A 24,905-nucleotide genomic window follows, 5' to 3' on the forward strand; every position below is an offset into this window, starting at 1 on the left:
CACATTAACAAGAGAATTCTGAGTAAAACCAAAGTTACTTTACCTAGTAACTAGTTACTCTGAAAGTAACGAGTAACTTGAAGTAACTGAGTTACTTTTGATAGAAGCAACTAGTAATGTAACTAAGTTACTAATTTAAAGTAACTTACCCAACACTGTTGATATGTTTATGCAAATCAAAAAAAGGTTCTTCTAGAAATTTGTTGATTTGAGATGGAATGACCCAGAAGCAAAAATACACCTCTATTAGCTTGGATGATTTCAAAGATACACTTAGTTCTAGGAGAACCAGTTCACTTAAAATGAAAAAGATTAAAATGTTGGTAACTGGCAAAGCAAAATCTCATGTATCTGCTAAAACTAAATTTGATTGATTGGCTATAAAATGTATAAAACGATTGAGCTTCACTAAAACAGCCAGTCTGTTGGGGTCAGAATTGCTTCTAGATTGTAGGGGATCAAATACCTTTCTCACTCAATAACATGCCAATCAATTTATAACTTTTATGTAATGTTTTTCTGGATTTTTGGATGGCATCAGTTTCTCTCCAATAAAACGAAACTACAATAAAAATTAGAGAGTACCCATTTCTTCGTAAATGAGGAAATTTAAGAATTCAACACGGATCAAATATTAATTACCCTCACCTGTAGATATAGTGTCTGTCTTATTAGAACCATACCCGAAACCGAACTAAACAGAAACTGTAACAAGCTGATAATAAACTATAACAAAGACATACAAAATAAATAAATAAATAAAAAATCATCACCATCTCCTCATGTTGAAAATATATAAAGAGATTTGCCACAATCTCGCGTGCAAATGGTGTTCCTCGATCTACAGCTTTGCACTGACTGATTTTCCCAGAACGCTCAGCATGAAACAGCAGTTTTTTCAAACCATTTATTAGGCTTAATGGGAAACTATGGAGTGTTTGTATTTAGTAAACCTCTGTTTTGTAGTAATATCTTATCAGGATTTCGATTATAAACGGCTTTTATATCTCATTTGAAATCATGTATGTCGATTCAAAGGACAATCTATGACCTTCCTTGATTGTCAGGATGCAGCGTTTTGGATTTCTAAAATGACCATAGTCTCGTTGAACTTAATTTACTAGAATATAGCTTTTTTCACCACTGCGTAAACACCTTGATCTGCAGTTACATCAGCACAAAAAGCAAGGACAGGCAGCATTTTCTACTTACCGTCAGCGTCGCTGGTCAGCAGAAGCGCAGATATCGGCACCAAACTACAGAGTATTACGTAAAATTTGCTTCGCATTAAATTATCGCAATCACAGCCCATGAAAACAGTCATTGCTTTTTTCCAGGAGAAACAGCCAGGATGACGTCAAGTTGTATTGAAATTAGTCTGTCTCTTTTTTTCTTTCTCTCTCGGAGCCTGGGAGCTTGAGGGTCCTGCACACTATCTTAGCTGTTCCCAGGACTGCGCTCTTCTGGACAGAGATCTCCGATGTTGTTCCCGGGATCTGCTGGAGCCACTCGCCTAGCTTGGGAGTCACTGCACCTAGTGCTCTGATTACCACGGGGACCACCGTTACCTTCACCCTCCACATCTTCTCGAGCTCTTCTCTGAGCCCTTGGTATTTCTCCAGCTTCTCGTGTTCCTTCTTCCTGATGTTGCTGTCATTCGGAACCGCTACATCGATCACTACGGCCGTCTTCTTCTGTTTGTCTACCACCACTATGTCCGATTGGTTAGCCACCACCATTTTGTCCGTCTGTATCCAGGTACTCGCCATAGGACGAGGGACATATCTATCTATCTATCTATCTATCTATCTATCTATCTATCTATCTATCTTATCTATCTATCTATCTATCTATCTGTGTGTGTGTGTGTGTGTGTTCTGTGAAACAAACTAACATCTAAGTGCTTTCTATCTAATAATCACACTCTGATGAACACATCAGTATCTTGCCTAAGAATGATTTGGCAGACAGACTAGAGCAACCAGGGTTCGAACCTCCAACCTTCCAATTTGTAGATGATTTGTCACAACCAAACCCAAATAACACTTACACAACTAACTAACTATGCAACCAATAGCTAAATAAATAATAATAATACAACAAACAGACAAAAAAACAGCAGTGGTAGACAGCATCTTTTAGTCAACTGTTTTTTTTTTGGTCTTAAATTGAGAAATTACATTCAAAAGCATTTAAGTTTACTTGAAATGTCTTAAACAGGACACTAGAACCAGAAGAAAAAAACACAAAACAAAAAAGGTCAAAGGTAAATCAAATTTTCAACTTTTAGACTGCCTATGAAAAACAAAATCTGATAGTCTGAGTGAATTTTAATGCTGTTCATACAAATCCCCCAGGTCAGCAAATAGTATCTGAAAATATTGATTTGTAGGCCTAATTAATGTCCAAATTATATTTTCAGCCGATATATATTTGTAAAATACTTTATTATATTTCCATCAACAAGCAGGCATCAGTGGGGATTACTCTAAATTTAATGTGTGGCAACAGTAAAAAAAAAAAAGAAGGGAAAAAAAAGAAAAGGTAGAAAGAAAGGTAAATAAAATAGAGGTAGGCATGTGAATGGATACCAGGAACTTCCACCTGTGTTTCATCTGTTCATTTACCAGCTGAAAGACTAGTGGAGCCCTCAGTCCAGATGTTTTTCTTCTTTTGCTGTCAGACAGAGTCCTAAGGTGGATAATTCAGAATATCTGTTCATTTTCAACTGGAGATTTTAGAAAAAAAACATTTAAACTTCTATAATATTAAACACAATCATAATAAGCTACTAATGTTACTGGTGTTACTATTTGGGTCTTTTACTAGAGATTAAATAAAATAATTTCTTCATAACTAAACTATAAATACACCCCCAGTAACTGCATATCAGAAAGTTTTACACTAGTGCCAACATATTTCAAGACACATATTAACAGTGAGGGAAAAACTCACATTTCAACAAATTAACTGTACTAACCTCTCTCTGCAGTTTTTGGTGATCTTGTCCATGATCATCACCTGGACTACTGGGAGATCGTGGGTCACTGTGTTCATCGCCATGCATGGGGAAAAACCTAATACCACAGGAAAAAATGACATCGTTTGTCGTATAGAGTTGGAAAATTTTGGGGTCAATTTTGAAATAAAATCAATCAATTTTAAATTCAAGTGGAGACTTTTAGATTTTATTGAGGAGTTTCAACAATATGAAATATTGAAATACTATAATAGCTACTTATCATGCTACATCCTGTATGCTTGTATGATTATTGTTCTACGCACCTTTGAAAATATCCAGATTTGAAAAACCACCAGGCTGCAGCCCCAATGACATTCAGGAAAAGAAAAACAGCAAATGAGGCCCAAGCAGCCGAGCATGTTCCTGCAAAGACACAGGTAGTGAGAATATGAAATGATCTATTGTTCTCTCTCACTTACCTGGCATTTAGTTTTATATTTCACATTAAGATGAATCTGTATTCAAACACCATGCAACATCTGTACCAAAAACATTCAAAAATGTCCCTGTACTGACAAGTTCTGATGCACAAAAGTAAATGAAACAAACTTGATATGATCATGAAAAGAATCACAAGATAGGACATGGTCTGAGCTTCCATTGGTGGAACTGAATTGAATATGATCCTATACTGCACTGGGTAAGGCATCCATTATTCAATAACTTGTCTGTTTTGTGCTGACTTTAGGGTAAGGCAACCACTTCTCTAAACTAGCTGCTTACCAAAGAAATCTGTCTAGATGTTCAAGTTTCCTTTGACAGGAATGGACAAAAAAGAAAACAGAATAACAACACACAAAAGCTCAGAAATCACACAAAAAAAATTCAGATTTGGACAAACTGCACAGCTAAATCCAAGCTGACCTCACCTGATGCCACATGCACATAGAGCTGACTATGTTTACTTCAATATGCATTAGACGCTTCACACTGATAGAGGCCATTTAGATCACAGGTCAGACTCAGCAGTTGTAGCTTTGCACCATCTACTTTGACAGCAGACTGCAGCAAAGACTGGGCAGATCTGGAAAAACATAAACGAGGCTCAACATAAAATGTAGAGATAGGGCAGAAAAATGCAAGATATGCCAAAAGTCCAATGAATTTCAATCAATTCAATTTTAATTGAAATACATTTTTTTGTGAAGACATTCTAAGTTTGGGTAAAGTTTTCTACCACACTAGTCTAAGGAACTTGGAAAGAAAAAGCATCTGGAAGGGATTTTAAAACTGGATTACAGAATACTTTGAACAGAAGTGGTGGCGCCTTTCATTGTGCCAAAAAGAACCAGCCCCACCACTTCTGTTCAAAGAAGGTCATTCACAGTTGACATAGATGGCTTCTTTCATCTTCTGTGGATCACTGATGCTAAAACTCTTAAAAATAACTTAATGAAGCTTTAGAGGCACTTAAAGCAAAACTGTTTAGATGCATAAACACTGCATTTACCAGGAATTCCTCACATGTAATGTATAAGTAGTGAACTGGAGAGAGAGAAGCCAAGCACTGCTGAGTCACACTGGTGAATATGCATAATGAAATATTTAGTGTAAAAAGACTGTTTTGCAATGTGAAAAAAAATGATTATGTCATTTGTAATGTCTGGACTTTAGCGTTGTTGTTTTGAAAGAACAGATTGCAGATACAAGTGGAGGAAATTAAGGGTGACTGGCCTCTCCCTTAGATACAGTAAGGACATCAGCTATTTGGTAGAGGTTCAGAGTAGTGCTGCTACTCTGCTACACATCAAAAGGTGCCAGTTGAGGTGATTCAGGCATCTGACAAGGATGCCTCCAGGGCAAAGTGTTCCGGCTATGTCCCACTGGAAGGAGGCAAAATGTGGAACACGCTGGGGCGATAATATCTCTCAGCTGGTCGGGAACGCCTTGGCATTCCCCTTGACAAGCTAGAGGGAGGTTGCTGTGGTAAGGCAGGCTCAGCTTCTCTGTTTAGGCGGATGCCCCAGCAACACAGCCCCAGATAGGTGGAAGAAAATGGATGGATGTATGTTTCTTTTTCATGAATCAGCATTTCATTTAACTATGTCCTTATGTTCAATATGAACTGTGCACACATCATGGAAATAACCTACCCTGAAAAACAGGCAAGTCTGTATCACACCTGACCAAATAGTTATATATTTAGTGCCCACTGTTTTATACCCATAAATAAGTCCCATTTGATCATGTCTGAGTGAACGTGTTACCCTCATAGTTGAACGAGACATGACCGATTGGTTTTGATTTGAGAGTAATTAAATGAAACCATCTTTCAAAACTCTTTTTAGCTTTTGCCTGCTGAGCTAAACCAGCTTACACAACCCTCCAGGGTTCCTGGAGCACCAGGACAGCACAGGTACGAAGTACTGCCCAAAGGGGTAATCCACAAACCAAGTTCAATGCAGTCAGGCTTTCTTTTTATTAGCTGGTTTAACAAAACCTAAAACCCATGTTGGAGATGAAGGTTACCATAATAGTGTTCATCTACTTTCTCTGTCTGCTGGGCTTTATGCTTCAGACTTCATGTGTCCTCACATAAATTTGGTCATGTGACTCTTTTTCAACAGGAAATGATTCCCTACGCCACCTACTCCAATCAGCTGTTATCAGTTAATAATGAAAAATCTCAAAAGAACATAAAATACAACACTAAAAGTAAGACAATGTTATGAGTTTGACATAAGTCGCCACAGTGATTTACCCAAAAAGAAATACAGTTTCATGAAGTAGTTTACATTTTACACACAATTAACCTTCACTTGTGGCCCGTTTGTACCTAATTGTGTACAGGAAATCTACATATATATCTATATATACACACACACAAATAGGGCCAATGGGGTGGTCGTGGCTCAAGAGTTGTCAGTTCATCTTGTAATCAGAAGGTTGCCAGTTCGAGCCCCGTCTTGGACAGTCTCGGTCATTGTGTCCTTGGGCAAGACACTTCACCCGTTGCCTACTGGTGGTGGTCAGAGGGCCCGGTGGCGCCAGTGTCCGGCAGCCTCGCCTCTGTCAGTGCGCCCCAGGGTGGCTGTGGCTACAATGTAGCTTGCTATCACCAGTGAGTGAATGTGTGTGTGAATGGGTGAAAGACTGGTTGAGTAAAGCGATTTGGGGTCCTTAGGGACTAAGTAAAGTGCTATACAAATACAGGCCATTTACAAATGAGAAATGAATCATGGATTTTGGTCTTAAAATCACGATAGGGAAACTCCTGAACAAAATGCACTTGAAGTAAAAAGGCAAAAACAGCTAGAGTAAAACCTCGGGGGTGTTTCAAGCTTGACTAAATCTGTTCAGTGAAGCTAAAAAACATTACAGCAAGCATTACTGTCAGAGCCAGTAATGACTCTGACAGCCTGCAGTAATGACAGTTTTTGCCATAGGGAATACAGTAAAATGTGAAACTGCTCACAGTAACTGCTAAAAACTAAACAGCTTAAATAAATACCTTAAATGTTTGTTTTGTTGATTGTTATCTGAAGAACCAACCATGACTTATTATAGCATCTACTTGAGCTGAACGTCCATCCATAATCCCTCAATAGAATAGAAAAGCTGTTTATTGTCAGTGTACATATGTATATAAATTGTGGTTGCACCAGGCCAAATATAAATAGTAATGCAGCAGGAATAATCAACAGATAAGAGAGAATACAAAAAAGAGGTATACAATACAAAGGCACATACTATGTGGGGGATAGTGTTTGTTTACAGTCTAAATAGCCCTGGGGAAGAAGCTGTTTGTGAGTCTGGATGTTTGGAACCTGATTAACCTGAGGCGCCGTCCAGAGCGCCTGTGATGGACTTTGTTCTCCTGAGACAGGAGGATCTGGCAAAGGCCTCCATGGGTGGCAGAGGGCAGCCAATGATTTTTCAGGTAGTGTTAATTCCCCCTTGTGCAGCCTACCACCCAGCCAGTCGGAGAGCACGCTCTCCACTGAGGAGAAATAGAAGACCAGCTTTAGCTACTGGTTCAAAGTTATTCTTCCTCAGGATATGGAACAAGTGCAGCTACTGCTTGACCTTCTTTACCAGGGCAATGCTGTTGTGGGTCCAGGTTGGCAGAGATGTGGGTGCCCAGAAACCTGAAGTTGGAGACAAACTTGGATGGGGGCTGTCTGACTGATTGGGGCCAGGTGGTGATGGAACCTATGATCCAGGACCAGTTGGGAGGGGCATCTGAAGGTGATGATGAGATTATGGTGTTGAACGCTAGAGCATACTCACATAGCTCTTCCTGTTCTCTAGATGGCTTCGCGTTCTGTGAAGGGTGATGGTAAATTTGTGCTGTAAACTGTAAATTGGTGGTGGAGACAGGGAGGAAGGAGGTTTGTGATGTTTGTGATGTGCTGAGACACTATCCACAAGAAACACTTCATGACCACAAGACATGAGGAGTATGATTCTGCAGTCACTGAGGCTGTCTATTCCAGTCCTTTGGGGGATGGGAATGATGGTGGGGGCTTTCAGACAGATGGAGCCAGTGCCGTGATATGTTCACAAAGTTATAAGTTCAATTGACACTGGTTGGCTGTATTGCACACACCAATGAGAATTCACATCCTCTCAAGTCAAGAAAACTCCCAAACTGTCATATCCAGGTCACATTTATCTAATTTCACTAAAATTTGATGAGTAATTCTTGTGAACATAGAAAAGTGCCCATAAAATGACAGTTATGACCTTGACCCCAGTTTGAGTGAATATCCATTATGTGATAATTTTGTGAATATTTCACTAAAATATGAGCAATATTCTAGGAGTAGAGACTGTTGTGAATTGTGGAAGGACAAACACATGGCAGATGCCTCGTCATAGCATAACTTTCCATGTTAATGTATTTTTAACTACAGCTAAGGAGGAATATCTGGAAGACAAAAAGAACAAAACCTCAAAAACTTAGTAAAACATCTAAAAACAATAATACCCCAAACTTCTCTACTTGTAGATGTATATATTTACCTTAAATTATTTTATTTTTTTCAGAACCTACAGTTTAACCACAGTCTGTTCCTAAAGCGTGCATGTTCAGGAAACACCCATCAGCTAAAGTTTAAATGTTGCCTTCTTTAATTTTCCACAATTAACTCCCAACAACTTTATTATGTGTTATACTGTATATCACTAAATACAATACATCTTTTTGTTCCTCAGGGCTTTTTAAAAACAGGTTGCACAAGACAAACAAAGAGAAGCAAATTAAAGTTTCAGCTTAAATCATTATTCAAACTACTTTACCTGCTCCAGGTAAAGTTTGCGCTTGGGTTGGCTTCTGTCACACACTCAAATGAGTTCTCAGAAATTGCTCTAATGTTCACTTCTGTGGGAGGGACTGCATAAACAGAAAGAGAACAGTGTTAATTCTGAAATGAGGAAATACTAATGGTGTCAAAGTAATATTTCACATTTGCCGGAATCCTATCATGTAACACAAAACCATAAATTCTGGTTTCTTTTATTTAGTTTGAAGGAGTGATCCTATGCTACACATCGAAGGTTGCCAAGGGCTCACTTACAATCACCTTGTCTGAAAAAAGGATATTAATTTTTTTTTTTTTATGGAAAGTTTTGAGGATATTAAATTTTGTGTTCTTCTCAGGGACTTCCACCAGATACATAACACCGGACAAAACCAGAGGAACCTGTGTTCAGTTTCAAAACAAGCCTCTATTAGTTTTGCTTCATCCTCATTCCTCATGTGTACTGAATGGATCTTATGACTGTGGAGATCAGTGAAAATAATGGACTGATTGTCAGGCTTCACAAACAAGTTTGAGGCAGACTTTGTCACATGGTGTTTTGTCATGCTGGAAGTAGTAGACCAGAAACAAACAAAATAGGCATGGCTAAAAACAGACATCGTCAGCAGCTTTACTTTGCAGGATAGTGGTGTGCCCCCAAAATCATAAATGGTACCTCTGCTTTAAAACAACTGGATTGCTGAGCCATTTTCTGACTTTAGCTGCTGTAAGTTAATTCTGACCTGAACATATACATGCAACTGAAAAATTATTAAATGATGAATATTGGTAAGTTGATACCTGCGCTCATGTGAACAAAACTCATTTGAGGCAGCTGAAATATCTAGACAGTACAAATTGACTGGTAAAGAGTATTTGATACTGCCTTACGGGGCTTTTCCTGATTCAGTTCAACTTCTTTTTTTCAGTTCAATCTATGGCTGTTTATATCTGTATATCATTTTAATATACATTTTTATGGTCAAATAAAAAAAAATCTTTATTAAAAATGACACAAAAGACAAATAATAAACTCTATTAACAGCTGATACTCACAGTAGACCTGTATGCTGAAGGGCAGGGTTTCTTCTTTAGACATGGCGTCACTGCTGGTGACACACTGGACCTGGTGACCGTTAATCTCACTCGTAGGAACACCAAACAGAGAGCTGACTGTGGTAGTTGTATCGTTGTCATACTGTGTGGAGTTTGTTGTTGTCCTCACTTTGTCTCCCAAAGCACCAGTGAGCCACCTCACCTCTGCAGGAGGCTTCGATCCAGCAGCCGTGCAGGTAGCAAATAAAACCTCTTCTGTGCCCAAAGTGGGAAGATTGTCCTTGATGTTTGTGAAAGGAGGCACTAGGAGAGTTACAGCACAGAAGTAGGTCAACATGCAAGAAGAATGGTAAAAGTAACTCTGTCTCTGCCTCACATACAAACGCCCAGAATTTTGGGAATATTTTGTACATACCAATCACTATTAGAAGTATCTCAGTCTTCTGATTTCCACTGGGAAACAAGGTGAAGATGCACGTGTAGCTGCCTTCATCCTTCAGGGCAACATTGGATAACTGGAGAGTTCCATTTTTGTTGTTAAAATTCCCAATATATTTAAATCGATCATCACCTCCATTGACAAACTGCACTCCCTCTCTGGGTAGGATAGTTAGGAAATTGTCATTGTGAGGTTTTTCTCTTGTCCTCCTCTGCCAGGTAATCTGTGTCAGGTCATCATTGGTACCAGTGACATGGCACGGCAGGATAGCAGTACCTCCTTGAACCACTTTCACATTTCCACCAATCACCTGAAGAGCTGTAAAGTGAAATACTATTAAAGATCAGGCCAAATAAAAGTAGAAAGGAAAAAAAGAGTCTCTAAGAAGACTAAACCAAACTTTTCTTTCTTTGTGTGTGCTTGATTTCTTCGCTAAATCTTGAACTTATGTTTGGTAGTTCTTTTCAGACAAATACAGCGTTTTCCTCCCATAATAAAAATTCTGCCTTCAACTAAAGGATAAATCCCTAGGATAGTGATAATGTTCTTACTATATTTATCATAGCATGTATATATGCCTGTATGTAGCCTTCCTGCTCCCTAACCAATAGGTCGACCTGAACAAAACTTTGCACAAACACTGTGACACGGCCAGAAATTATTACCATCTATATGTTAAAAAGTCATTAAATCATTTGTTTTTCCATAAAGATTGTTTATTTCATAATTATTGTAACATTTCATGTTATGTTCTCTGTGTGCATCTTCTTCATGTGTCACATCCAATGTATGTTAGTCATCTGTAACTTAACAGTGACAAAAATTGGTATACTTGATGGAATTATGTTCGAATCACCACTGATTACAGAGTAATGACAAATGAACTGCAGGCATGACAAAACCTCTCTGCAGGTTTGGTTTTTCTAATGTTTTTAACCATTTTCTTAGGTGTTTAATCTACTTAATATTACTTTTGTTTATTAAATGATCAAAATAACAAGAACATACACTGAAATCTGTCAAGTAAGGTAACAACTCATGTCCTTAACAACATGTGAAACACTCAAGGTTGCATGCTCTAGTGGCCTGGGAAAATGACTCTGAAAACATACCCCACCTTAAATCTCCATGACAGAGGAATGTGAAAACAATAATCTGCAGCTTGATTCCCATGCTTTCAGTTTGAAGTCATAAGCAAATACATGTGCTCAAAACAATGTAAAACCAGATCCTGGTTGCAGTTTGGATGGATAATCAAAAAGCTAAACAATTTAAAGTCTTTCAGTTAGTTACATAAAAACTCTGCCCTGTAGTATAGAAATTAAGGAACATGTGACCAGTCGAATGAAGGATTCATATCTTGGGGTCACTGCTTGAATTCATCTTTCATTTATTCTTTTCATGATAAAATTTTATATACAGTGAACTTCAGTGAACAAGGCTCCTCAAAAACTCTCCTCACCACGAGAGTTACTGTTGAACTGTACACTCATTAACAAAGAGCTACAATCTACAAGTAAAACAAAACAAAACAACACAACAATGTAAAAATACAAGTACAAGTTAGAATGTGTAAAATCTCACTACTAGATGTCTGTAGGTTTCTTTCATTCATGAATAGGTTTTATTGAATAGGTTACTTACTTCAACTGATCAGCTTTGGATCGCGTTCAGAGTGTACAGAATACTGTAGCAAGACTTTACCTGGCACTAATAAGACGTCACATACTACTCCAGTTAATACTCCAGGCTTCTCTTCAGTGGTTGCCAGTCCAGTTTAGGTTTTATTTAAAAAAAAACCCAACAACTTCCGTGCTCTACACAGAGAAGCTCCCCAATATATCTCTGACCTGTTAAAATCTCATGCTTTAGACCTCAGATTTTCAGGTTAGAGGTTACTGTTGGTCCCACGTACTGGGTTCATGTGGGGATTAGGCTTTTCAGGCAGTGGCACGAGGGTTGTGTAATTCTCTTCTGTTTTCTTTATCCTGTACAAACTCCACTGAGTCTTTTAAAAAGCAGCTGAAGACATTTCTATGCAAACAAGCTTTTAATTTATTTTTTCATTGTTTCATATTATTATTTATATATATTTCTGGTTTTATTGTGAAGTCCTCATGATTTTTATCTGTGAAAAGTGCTATATAAATAAATTCTATTTACTTACTTCCTATAAAGGGGGATGTGTTATTTTGAAAGAAGCGATATGGATTTAATTGTGGTGTAACAGAAACAAAGCTAAAGATCACTAGGAGAGAAATAAGGAGAAACTGGGAGAGTAAAAGATGAGTTTAGTTTCAGCTGAAAAATGGCAACAAGCTCTTGTGTTGGTTTGTGATTGTAATGAGTGAAGCTGCTGAAATAAACAACAGAGGCTATGAGTTGAGGCTTAAGCTTTCTCTGGGTGGAAGCTACAGCCAGCACAAGTGAAACCTCTGAAGTGGATATAATATTGCTGGACAAAAGTAACATTTCTGTTACTTTTTTGGTGCTTGTTTTTTTCTTTTGTTTTGTTACTTTGTACAGCACTTTGGTCAACTTGTGTTGTTTTTTAAATGTGCTTATAAATACATTGATTGATTGATCGATCGATTGGTCGAGAATGTAGCCTAATTTGTGATCAAGCTCTAATCTTCTGAAAATAAGTAATTGTGACAATATCCAGAATAAATAAGCAGGTTTATGTTTTCATCTGTTAAAGCCCAGACAGTAGAGGAGGCTTTAGGTGAGAAGAAGGGGAAGATGCTGGTCATGTCTCTCCTTTGACTTCTCACTCCTTTGGTAATTTGTGACATTATGAAATATCAGATGAAATATTGTGTATTTTCTTAGGCATATTGGAACAGTTAGCTATGGAATACTACACACGTACAGTTTATGAGCTAGAAGAGGACTCTGTTGAGAATTTTACGTTAACTATGAAGGATGTTTTACAAGGCATGACGTGTATGATATTATAATGACTGGGCTTTTGAGCTGAGCACACCTAAAAGTTTAAACCTAGAACATAAAATTAAACCTCACAGGGCGCACATGTCAGGCACAAACACAGGTGAGCAAATCCATTGGTTAACCATTAGAAAGTCTACAAGTCGTCCAACCAAGAGGTCTCTTAGGACACAAAAGACAAGACATACAATAAACCTGCTGACCAGAACCTCTCCAAATATGGATAATATTTTCCCCCACCCAAACTCCAAATGTACACAGATGAGTGCCCTTTTGTATCAAAGACAGGACTGCTGCTTAATTACACTGTTAAAACTGCAGCTTATAATAAGCTAAAGTGTTACCTTCAGGTGCACAGTTAAAATACTTCAAATGTGAACGGACACTCAGGGGTTTCGGTGATTTCCTCACCTCGGTGTACTAATGTCCAAACTGTTCAAACTGTCTGTAAGGACAGTCATCAGTTCTGGGCGTCTGATTGTATTTTACATGTTTTTACACTTAGTCTAAGCTGATAAGGGGATCAGGCAAACACAGAAAAATTGAATGAAGCACAAATGAAGCTCCTTAAACGGATGCTCTTTTGTTGTGTTTATTTTGTTTGTTTATTTGTTTTTGTTTGGGGTTTTTTGTTTGTTTAAAATGCTTTTGTGCCATTGTGGTAACTGGTGATATCGGCTGATCACTCATTCAAATTCTTGTAGTGTTGATTTTTTTTTTAACTTTTTTTTACTGATTTAACACAGATTTTCTAAGGGAAAATAACGGCACTTATGGTGTTTACGTGTTTCCGCACTTCATTTATTTTATTTTTTGTATTTGGCAGGGGGTGTTGTGGTGCCTACCCTTGGCAACAGGCTGTGCCGCTCCCAGCACTCCCTAACCCCAAAACGTTGATCAAAGCCTGCTCAGAACTGCCTTCCACAAAAGCAGAAGTAATTAAAATAATAGCAATAAAAGATATCATACGTACCTTCTACTACATATGTGCACTGAAGCACCACCATCGGGAGCAGCAGACTGCTCATGGAGTCGCAATAACTTCCATCCACTGATCTTGTTAGAGTTAAAATGATATTCACATAAACCAACTTCACGGAGAAACAAATCATTAGGCAAAGATTTTCTGTTGCAGCGAAGTGGCATTAGGAAGGTACCTTAGTTAGTACCTACAACCAGTAGCGGTTTTTGATACGGGCGACGGGCGGTTGCCAGGGGCGGCATCGTGGGCATCGGCAATAAAAAAAAAATGCTCGTACTCATTCTGCCCCTACGTCAGGCCATCGCATAGTGGGAATGGTACAGGCACCGATCGGTTTTCTATCGCCCATTTGCTGGGAGTAAGGGCGCCCTCCGTTGAGGTGCGCCTGCTGCTTACACAGGGAGGAGAGGGCGGGGCGGCGGGGGATCCTCTGGCTGGCTGGAGCAAAATAAAAGAAAGTAAAAACAAACCAACAAACACGAAATTCTACGCGCGAAAAGTGAGCGCGAGAGCCCTCGGTGCGCCTGCTCGCTGCTGAAGTCAAAGTAAACTATTGTAATCTCCGCTACATACAGTCCAGTATATAGAGAGACGAGCCGACGAGGCTCCGGTTACAGCAGTGCAAGTAAACAACAATAAATATGAGAAGAGTAAGAAAATAAATATACACTTTAGGACTCGGGGTAAAGGGATCAATAACAATTTAAAATTTATAATTTACAGTTTGATGACTTAAAGATGATTTTTCGTTTTTATGGGCCATGCCATTTTGTTTGTTTGTTTGTTTGTTTTTTGTAACAGTATAAGCAATTAAAGGCGGTGGATTGGCTAATTGGTCATGATCGACTCTGGGCTGGACCAATTACAGCCGATGAGGTTGAACTTTAAAGTTCTGTATTGAGGTGAAAAGGAACGCAATTTGTCCCGTACTTCAGCTAGAATGAAAAAAAAAAGACACAAAGCTGGAGTTATTCTGTGTCTTTACGCTGTCAGCTGCCTCTTCTTCTGTCATTGTCTCTCCCTCCCTCTCGTGTTGCTACTTCAATCATGAAACTTATCAATGATCAGCTGATCGGCTTTTCTGTCGCAAGTCCCGTTTCTCTTGTTTGTTTATCGCATTGATAGTAGTAGTATTTATTTATTGTCATTGTCAAGAACAATGAAATTGCGTTTGGGGCTTCCATACAACCCAAAAAAAGAAGAAAATAATAAATACCCCTTAAAACCCAAGTGTACATATTTAACCCAGTGTGACTCCAATGCAATAAGACAATCCTTAGCAATAATGTTCGTAGAAATTCAGACAAAGACCTGAGAAACATGACAAAATACAACAATGCAACCCATTCAATATTATTGTACTGTGAGATATGATATCAGATATGATAGTTATCTATTTAAGAAAGAGGGGGGGGGCAGGAGGGGGAAGAGAATAAAGATATGATGCACCAATGCAGACCAGTTCATTGCTATTAAGAAGTTGGATATGGTTATTGTCCGTGAGAGGGGACATTTCCGGTAAGTACTGTTTAAGGGATAGTGTAGGTTTAAGTTTATTAGATTGATACCTATTTACCAACAAGATAGTGTACATCACTGTCACAACAGCATTTGTTTTTATTCAAAGGTTTTTCCTATAATTCCTTTTTTGTCCCAGTCCAGCCCTGGCAGGGCTCATGTTACAATGAAACAACGATAGATTTCCACAAGATCCATTGCAGGTTAATTTTAAGTTTAGTCAGCTCCAAGTGCTGTAATCTCTTCACTGCACCCGTTTTTGAGCACATTTTGTTATATTTTCTGACGTAAAACGCACTTCCGACCGCAGCCTCATAAAAGTACCACACTTCCTGTTCCTGCACAGCCTTTTGGGGCCATATTTACACAATCGTGAAGCAAAAAACAAAACGTGCACTATCATTAAATAGCGCTCATAGTCGTGGTTAGTTTAAGAGTGATTTATAAAAGATGTGCTTCCATCTAAACTAATATTAATATCGAGTGCAAAAAATTATGACCTATTTTTTTTTTGCGTTAAATGTTTGCCAATTAACATCAAATTGCTTGTGTAAGTAAATCTGCTATAAACCAACCAATATAAGCTCTTTTTGAAGATTTCTTTAGTGAAAAACATAACCTTTCTATTTTTCAGTTACAGAGGTTTATTAGAGACATTGATATTTCTCATGTATTTAATAGCAGAAATGTGGCTTTTTAGTGTACATAATGAGCAAGCGAATAAGGCAGAAAATAGGGTTTTTGATGGAAAATTGGTCTTGAAGCACACATAAATAGGAAGTGCAATTTTATTATGGTGGAAGCAAGAGAGCCGAAATAAAAGTGAAATCATCACAACGTACTATTTTCTACTACCTTATGATTGTTGTATTCAGTCATATTTATTCATAACTTTAGACTGCAGTAGTCAGTGTTTGTAAAGCACCTCTCTCAGGGTGCACTGTGTGATTAAGGGTGATATATATACACACACAGAGATAGGAAGTACAGAGATAGGAAGTGCAATTTTATTATGGTGGAAGCAAGAGAGCCAAAATAAAAGGGAAATCATTACAATGTTTTTCAAACATGAAGCATAGTTTTGGTCTTCTTTTGCTGTTGGTTCAGTGAACTTTGGTCACAGAGTGTCGAAACCTGGAATTTGGGAATCTGTGAGACGTCAGCTTTAAGCACCTGATGGTATTTAAAGCTGACTTGGGCCACTAATTTGTTCCAGTTTGTCTTAATCTGTTTTATAGGTTGCATCAAAAGATGCATTGTGTTGCAGGCACTCAGCAGTGACACTAAATAGAGAGTGACACACTGGACCTGGTGACCGTTAATCTCTCTCGTAGGAACACCAAACAGAGAGCTGACTGTGGTAGTTGTATCGTTGTCATACTGTGTGGAGTTTGTTGTTGTCCTCACTTTGTCTCCCAAAGCACCAGTGAGCCACCTCACCTCTGCAGGAGGCTTCGATCCAGCAGCCGTGCAGGTAGCAAATAAAACCTCTTCTGTGCCCAAAGTGGGAAGATTGTCCTTGATGTTTGTGAAAGGAGGCACTAGGAGAGTTACAGCACAATAATCAACATGAAGAAGAATGGTAAAAGTAACTCTGTCTCTGCCTCACATACAAACCCAGAATTTTAAATTTTATCATACCAAGCAAGTTTAGAGGTATCTCAGTCTTCTGATTTCCACTGGGAAACAAGGTGAAGATGCACGTGTAGCTGCCTTCATCCTTCAGGGCAACATTGGATAACTGGAGAGTTCCATTTTTGTTGTTAAAATTCCCGATATATTTAAATCGATCATCACCTCCATTGACAAACTGCACTCCCTCTCTGGGTAGGATAGTGAGGAAATTGTCATTGTGAGGTTTTTCTCTCGTCCTCCTCTGCCAGGTAATCTGTGTCAGGTCATCATTGGTACCAGTGACATGGCACGGCAGGATAGCAGTACCTCCTTGAACCACTTTCACATTTCCACCAATCACCTGAAGAGCTGTAAAGTGAAATACTATTAAAGATCAGGCCAAATAAAAGTAGAAAGGAAAAAAAGAGTCTCTAAGAAGACTAAACCAAACTTTTCTTTCTTTGTGTGTGCTTGATTTCTTCGCTAAATCTTGAACTTATGTTTGGTAGTTCTTTTCAGACAAATACAGCGTTTTCCTCCCATAATAAAAATTCTGCCTTCAACTAAAGGATAAATCCCTAGGATAGTGATAATGTTCTTACTATATTTATCATAGCATGTATATATGCCTGTATGTAGCCTTCCTGCTCCCTAACCAATAGGTCGACCTGAACAAAACTTTGCACAAACACTGTGACACGGCCAGAAATTATTACCATCTATATGTTAAAAAGTCATTAAATCATTTGTTTTTCCATAAAGATTGTTTATTTCATAATTATTGTAACATTTCATGTTATGTTCTCTGTGTGCATCTTCTTCATGTGTCACATCCAATGTATGTTAGTCATCTGTAACTTAACAGTGACAAAAATTGGTATACTTGATGGAATTATGTTCTAATCACCACTGATTACAGAGTAATGACAAATGAACTGCAGGCATGACAAAACCTCTCTGCAGGTTTGGTTTTTCTAATGTTTTTAACCATTTTCTTAGGTGTTTAATCTACTTAATATTACTTTTGTTTATTAAATGATCAAAATAACAAGAACATACACTGAAATCTGTCAAGTAAGGTAACAACTCATGTCCTTAACAACATGTGAAACACTCAAGGTTGCATGCTCTAGTGGCCTGGGAAAATGACTCTGAAAACATACCCCACCTTAAATCTCCATGACAGAGGAATGTGAAAACAATAATCTGCAGCTTGATTCCCATGCTTTCAGTTTGAAGTCATAAGCAAATACATGTGCTCAAAACAATGTAAAACCAGATCCTGGTTGCAGTTTGGATGGATAATCAAAAAGCTAAACAATTTAAAGTCTTTCAGTTAGTTACATAAAAACTCTGCCCTGTAGTATAGAAATTAAGGAACATGTGACCAGTCGAATGAAGGATTCATATCTTGGGGTCACTGCTTGAATTCATCTTTCATTTATTCTTTTCATGATAAAATTTTATATACAGTGAACTTCAGTGAACAAGGCTCCTCAAAAACTCTCCTCACCACGAGAGTTACTGTTGAACTGTACACTCATTAACAAAGAGCTACAATCTACAAGTAAAACAAAACAAAACAACACAACAATGTAAAAATACAAGTACAAGTTAGAATGTGTAAAATCTCACTACTAGATGTCTGTAGGTTTCTTTCATTCATGAATAGGTTTTATTGAATAGGTTACTTACTTCAACTGATCAGCTTTGGATCGCGTTCAGAGTGTACAGAATACTGTAGCAAGACTTTACCTGGCACTAATAAGACGTCACATACTACTCCAGTTAATACTCCAGGCTTCTCTTCAGTGGTTGCCAGTCCAGTTTAGGTTTTATTTAAAAAAAACCAACAACTTCCGTGCTCTACACAGAGAAGCTCCCCAATATATCTCTGACCTGTTAAAATCTCATGCTTTAGACCTCAGATTTTCAGGTTAGAGGTTACTGTTGGTCCCACGTACTGGGTTCATGTGGGGATTAGGCTTTTCAGGCAGTGGCACGAGGGTTGTGTAATTCTCTTCTGTTTTCTTTATCCTGTACAAACTCCACTGAGTCTTTTAAAAAGCAGCTGAAGACATTTCTATGCAAACAAGCTTTTAATTTATTTTTTCATTGTTTCATATTATTATTTATATATATTTCTGGTTTTATTGTGAAGTCCTTATGATTTTTATCTGTGAAAAGTGCTATATAAATAAATTCTATTTACTTACTTCCTATAAAGGGGGATGTGTTATTTTGAAAGAAGCGATATGGATTTAATTGTGGTGTAACAGAAACAAAGCTAAAGATCACTAGGAGAGAAATAAGGAGAAACTGGGAGAGTAAAAGATGAGTTTAGTTTCAGCTGAAAAATGGCAACAAGCTCTTGTGTTGGTTTGTGATTGTAATGAGTGAAGCTGCTGAAATAAACAACAGAGGCTATGAGTTGAGGCTTAAGCTTTCTCTGGGTGGAAGCTACAGCCAGCACAAGTGAAACCTCTGAAGTGGATATAATATTGCTGGACAAAAGTAACATTTCTGTTACTTTTTTGGTGCTTGTTTTTTTCTTTTGTTTTGTTACTTTGTACAGCACTTTGGTCAACTTGTGTTGTTTTTTAAATGTGCTTATAAATACATTGATTGATTGATCGATCGATTGGTCGAGAATGTAGCCTAATTTGTGATCAAGCTCTATTCTTCTGAAAATAAGTAATTGTGACAATATCCAGAATAAATAAGCAGGTTTATGTTTTCATCTGTTAAAGCCCAGACAGTAGAGGAGGCTTTAGGTGAGAAGAAGGGGAAGATGCTGGTCATGTCTCTCCTTTGACTTCTCACTCCTTTGGTAATTTGTGACATTATGAAATATCAGATGAAATATTGTGTATTTTCTTAGGCATATTGGAACAGTTAGCTATGGAATACTACACACGTACAGTTTATGAGCTAGAAGAGGACTCTGTTGAGAATTTTACGTTAACTATGAAGGATGTTTTACAAGGCATGACGTGTATGATATTATAATGACTGGGCTTTTGAGCTGAGCACACCTAAAAGTTTAAACCTAGAACATAAAATTAAACCTCACAGGGCGCACATGTCAGGCACAAACACAGGTGAGCAAATCCATTGGTTAACCATTAGAAAGTCTACAAGTCGTCCAACCAAGAGGTCTCTTAGGACACAAAAGACAAGACATACAATAAACCTGCTGACCAGAACCTCTCCAAATATGGATAATATTTTCCCCCACCCAAACTCCAAATGTACACAGATGAGTGCCCTTTTGTATCAAAGACAGGACTGCTGCTTAATTACACTGTTAAAACTGCAGCTTATAATAAGCTAAAGTGTTACCTTCAGGTGCACAGTTAAAATACTTCAAATGTGAACGGACACTCAGGGGTTTCGGTGATTTCCTCACCTCGGTGTACTAATGTCCAAACTGTTCAAACTGTCTGTAAGGACAGTCATCAGTTCTGGGCGTCTGATTGTATTTTACATGTTTTTACACTTAGTCTAAGCTGATAAGGGGATCAGGCAAACACAGAAAAATTGAATGAAGCACAAATGAAGCTCCTTAAACGGATGCTCTTTTGTTGTGTTTATTTTGTTTGTTTATTTGTTTTTGTTTGGGGTTTTTTGTTTGTTTAAAATGCTTTTGTGCCATTGTGGTAACTGGTGATATCGGCTGATCACTCATTCAAATTCTTGTAGTGTTGATTTTTTTTTTAACTTTTTTTTACTGATTTAACACAGATTTTCTAAGGGAAAATAACGGCACTTATGGTGTTTACGTGTTTCCGCACTTCATTTATTTTATTTTTTGTATTTGGCAGGGGGTGTTGTGGTGCCTACCCTTGGCAACAGGCTGTGCCGCTCCCAGCACTCCCTAACCCCAAAACGTTGATCAAAGCCTGCTCAGAACTGCCTTCCACAAAAGCAGAAGTAATTAAAATAATAGCAATAAAAGATATCATACGTACCTTCTACTACATATGTGCACTGAAGCACCACCATCGGGAGCAGCAGACTGCTCATGGAGTCGCAATAACTTCCATCCACTGATCTTGTTAGAGTTAAAATGATATTCACATAAACCAACTTCACGGAGAAACAAATCATTAGGCAAAGATTTTCTGTTGCAGCGAAGTGGCATTAGGAAGGTACCTTAGTTAGTACCTACAACCAGTAGCGGTTTTTGATACGGGCGACGGGCGGTTGCCAGGGGCGGCATCGTGGGCATCGGCAATAAAAAAAAAATGCTCGTACTCATTCTGCCCCTACGTCAGGCCATCGCATAGTGGGAATGGTACAGGCACCGATCGGTTTTCTATCGCCCATTTGCTGGGAGTAAGGGCGCCCTCCGTTTGCGAGGTGCGCCTGCTGCTTACACAGGGAGGAGAGGGCGGAGCGGCGGGGGATCCTCTGGCTGGCTGGAGCAAAATAAAAGAAAGTAAAAACAAACCAACAAACACGAAATTCTACGCGCGAAAAGTGAGCGCGAGAGCCCTAGGTGCGCCTGCTCGCTGCTGAAGTCAAAGTAAACTTTATTGTGATCTCCGCTACATAAGTACAGTATAGAGAGACGAGCCGACGAGGCTCCGGTTACAGCAGTGCAAGTAAACAAACAATAAATATGAGAAGAGTAAGAAAATAAATATACACTTTAGGACTCGGGGTAAAGGGATCAATAACAATTTAAAATTTATAATTTACAGTTTGATGACTTAAAGATGATTTTTCGTTTTTATGGGCCATGCCATTTTGTTTGTTTGTTTGTTTGTTTTTTGTAACAGTATAAGCAATTAAAGGCGGTGGATTGGCTAATTGGTCATGATCGACTCTGGGCTGGACCAATTACAGCCGATGAGGTTGAACTTTAAAGTTCTGTATTGAGGTGAAAAGGAACGCATTTGTCCCGTACTTCAGCTAGAATGAAAAAAAAAAGACACAAAGCTGGAGTTATTCTGTGTCTTTACGCTGTCAGCTGCCTCTTCTTCTGTCATTGTCTCTCCCTCCCTCTCGTGTTGCTACTTCAATCATGAAACTTATCAATGATCAGCTGATCGGCTTTTCTGTCGCAAGTCCCGTTTCTCTTGTTTGTTTATCGCATTGATAGTAGTAGTATTTATTTATTGTCATTGTCAAGAACAATGAAATTGCGTTTGGGGCTTCCATACAACCCAAAAAAAGAAGAAAATAATAAATACCCCTTAAAACCCAAGTGTACATATTTAACCCAGTGTGACTCCAATGCAATAAGACAATCCTTAGCAATAATGTTCGTAGAAATTCAGACAAAGACCTGAGAAACATGACAAAATACAACAATGCAACCCATTCAATATTATTGTACTGTGAGATATGATATCAGATATGATAGTTATCTATTTAAGAAAGAGGGGGGGGGCAGGAGGGGGAAGAGAATAAAGATATGATGCACCAATGCAGACCAGTTCATTGCTATTAAGAAGTTGGATATGGTTATTGTCCGTGAGAGGGGACATTTCCGGTAAGTACTGTTTAAGGGATAGTGTAGGTTTAAGTTTATTAGATTGATACCTATTTACCAACAAGATAGTGTACATCACTGTCACAACAGCATTTGTTTTTATTCAAAGGTTTTTCCTATAATTCCTTTTTTGTCCCAGTCCAGCCCTGGCAGGGCTCATGTTACAATGAAACAACGATAGATTTCCACAAGATCCATTGCAGGTTAATTTTAAGTTTAGTCAGCTCCAAGTGCTGTAATCTCTTCACTGCACCCGTTTTTGAGCACATTTTGTTATTTTTTCTGACGTAAAACGCACTTCCGACCGCAGCCTCATAAAAGTACCACATTTCCTGTTCCTGCACAGCCTTTTGGGGCCATATTTACACAATCGTGAAGCAAAAAACAAAACGTGCACTATCATTAAATAGCGCTCATAGTCGTGGTTAGTTTAAGAGTGATTTATAAAAGATGTGCTTCCATCTAAACTAATATTAATATCGAGTGCAAAAAATTATGACCTATTTTTTTTTTTGCGTTAAATGTTTGCCAATTAACATCAAATTGCTTGTGTAAGTAAATCTGCTATAAACCAACCAATATAAGCTCTTTTTGAAGATTTCTTTAGTGAAAAACATAACCTTTCTATTTTTCAGTTACAGAGGTTTATTAGAGACATTGATATTTCTCGTGTATTTAATAGCAGAAATGTGGCTTTTTAGTGTACATAATGAGCAAGCGAATAAGGCAGAAAATAGGGTTTTTGATGGAAAATTGGTCTTGAAGCACACATAAATAGGAAGTGCAATTTTATTATGGTGGAAGCAAGAGAGCCGAAATAAAAGTGAAATCATCACAACGTACTATTTTCTACTACCTTATGATTGTTGTATTCAGTCATATTTATTCATAACTTTAGACTGCAGTAGTCAGTGTTTGTAAAGCACCTCTCTCAGGGTGCACTGTGTGATTAAGGGTGATATATATACACACACAGAGATAGGAAGTGCAATTTTATTATGATGGAAGCAAGAGAGCCAAAATAAAAGGGAAATCATTACAATGTTTTTCAAACATGAAGCATAGTTTTGGTCGTCTTTTGCTGTTGGTTCAGTGAACTTTGGTCACAGAGTGTCGAAACCTGGAATTTGGGAATCTGTGAGACGTCAGCTTTAAGCACCTGATGGTATTTAAAGCTGACTTGGGCCACTAATTTGTTCCAGTTTGTCTTAATCTGTTTTATAGGTTGCATCAAAAGATGCATTGTGTTGCAGGCACTCAGCAGTGACACTAAATGCATTGAGGAAATCAATGACTGGTTGTGCCACAATTTTCTCCAGCTAAACAAAAACAAAACTGAGGTAATAGTCTTTGGCGCCAAAGAAAAACGATTACAGGTCACCAGAGAACTTCAATCTATACATCTAAAAACCACAAACCAGGCGAGAAATTTGGGTGTAGTGATGGATGCAGACCTAAACTTAGAAAAACACATTAAGACAATAACAAAGTCAGCTTACTATCACCTCAAGAATATTTCAAGGATAAAAGATCTGATGTCTCAACAGGACCTGGAAAAACTAGTCCATGCATTCATCTTTAGTAGGCTTGATTACTGTAACAGCATCTTTACAGGTCTACCTAAAAAATCAGTCAGACAACTACAGCTCATTCAGAACTCTGCTGCTCGAGTCCTCACTAAGACCAAAAAAGTGGACCACATCAGTCCAGCTCTGAGGTCTTTACACTGGCTGCCTGTCCGTCAGAGGATAGACTTTAAAGTTCTGATGCTGGTCTATAAAGCTCTGAATGGTTTAGGACCAAAATACATCAGTGACCTCCTGACCCAGTATGAACCTTCCAGATCCCTCAGGTCATCTGGATCCGGTCTTTTATCAGTTCCCAGAGTCAGAACCAGACACGGAGAAGCTGCATTCAGCTTTTATGCTCCTTATATCTGGAACAAACTCCCAGAAAGCCTCAGATCAGCTGAAACACTCAGTTTATTTAAATCCAGGTTGAAGACTCACCTGTTCTCAGCTGCATTTGAATAAAGCACCAAATCCACACTTTTAAGCTTAAATTTCAAAACTTACATTTAACTACTGATTTTATCTACTGTTCTGATTTTATCTGTTTTGATTTTATATACTGTTTTGTTTGTTTGTTTGTTTGTTTGTTAATTAGTTAGTTAGTTTATTTGCTTGTTTTAATCAATTTTAAATCATGCTTTTTATTTGTTCTTGTTTCTAATGTCTCTGTAAAGCACTTTGAATCACCTTGTTGTTGAATTGTGCTATACAAATAAACTTGCCTTGCCTTGCCTAAATTATTCTTACTTGCAGTAACACCACTATTTTCTATGGGCATAATGTCATATCCTGTTTTTGTGTGTGTGTGTATATATATATCACTCTTTAATCACACTTCACAGTGCACCCGTCACGAAAACACTTATATGTGAGTGGTGCTAGTCAATCAATCACTGACTACTGCAGTTTAAAGTTATGAATAAATATGACTGAATACAACAATCATAAGTTAGTAGAAAATAGTTAGTAGAAATAAAGCACAAAGTTTCAGACAGCAGAGTTTCCATGACT

The 24,905-nt window shown here is 38.1% G+C and overlaps 2 protein-coding genes and 1 pseudogene across 2 annotated transcripts; all 3 read right to left on the reverse strand.

Annotated features, from left to right (window-relative positions):
* LOC121813007 overlaps positions 1-1,442 on the reverse strand; it is a 4,957-nt pseudogene extending 3,515 nt beyond the window's left edge.
* A 430-nt stretch (positions 1,443-1,872) lies between these two features.
* LOC102288776 (nectin-2) lies at positions 1,873-14,048 on the reverse strand. The gene is given in 8 exon segments (XM_005951642.3): positions 1,873-2,691; positions 2,981-3,077; positions 3,286-3,385; positions 3,892-4,046; positions 8,264-8,357; positions 9,322-9,624; positions 9,737-10,078; positions 13,683-14,048. Coding segments are annotated over 8 exon segments (1,242 nt in total). The 5' UTR covers positions 13,822-14,048; the 3' UTR covers positions 1,873-2,679.
* A 2,223-nt stretch (positions 14,049-16,271) lies between these two features.
* On the reverse strand, positions 16,272-21,187 carry LOC121813006 (nectin-2-like). The gene is made up of 3 exons (XM_042216402.1): positions 20,795-21,187; positions 16,827-17,192; positions 16,272-16,750 (listed from the first exon to the last, which is right to left on the reverse strand). The coding sequence occupies exons 1-3, from the start codon at positions 20,931-20,933 to the stop codon at positions 16,272-16,274; spliced, it is 984 nt and encodes a 327-aa protein (XP_042072336.1). The 5' UTR covers positions 20,934-21,187.
* Between the last annotated feature and the right edge of the window lie 3,718 nt (positions 21,188-24,905).

Source organism: Haplochromis burtoni, unplaced genomic scaffold (assembly GCF_018398535.1).
Source record: "Haplochromis burtoni strain Fernald_Lab_line unplaced genomic scaffold, NCSU_Asbu1 Contig_1038, whole genome shotgun sequence".
NCBI lineage: Eukaryota > Metazoa > Chordata > Actinopteri > Cichliformes > Cichlidae > Haplochromis > Haplochromis burtoni.

Bases quoted from the DNA above. Each gene is read 5' to 3' on its own strand.
- LOC121813006 (XM_042216402.1), bottom strand. From the start codon at position 20,933: ATGATTTGTTTCTCCGTGAAGTTGGTTTATGTGAATATCATTTTAACT. The intron at 17,193-20,794 runs GTACGTATGATA...TTCACTTTACAG, and splicing joins GTGCACATATGTAGTAGAAG to CTCTTCAGGTGATTGGTGGA. The intron at 16,751-16,826 runs GTTTGTATGTGA...TAACTCTCCTAG, and splicing joins GATAAAATTTAAAATTCTGG to TGCCTCCTTTCACAAACATC.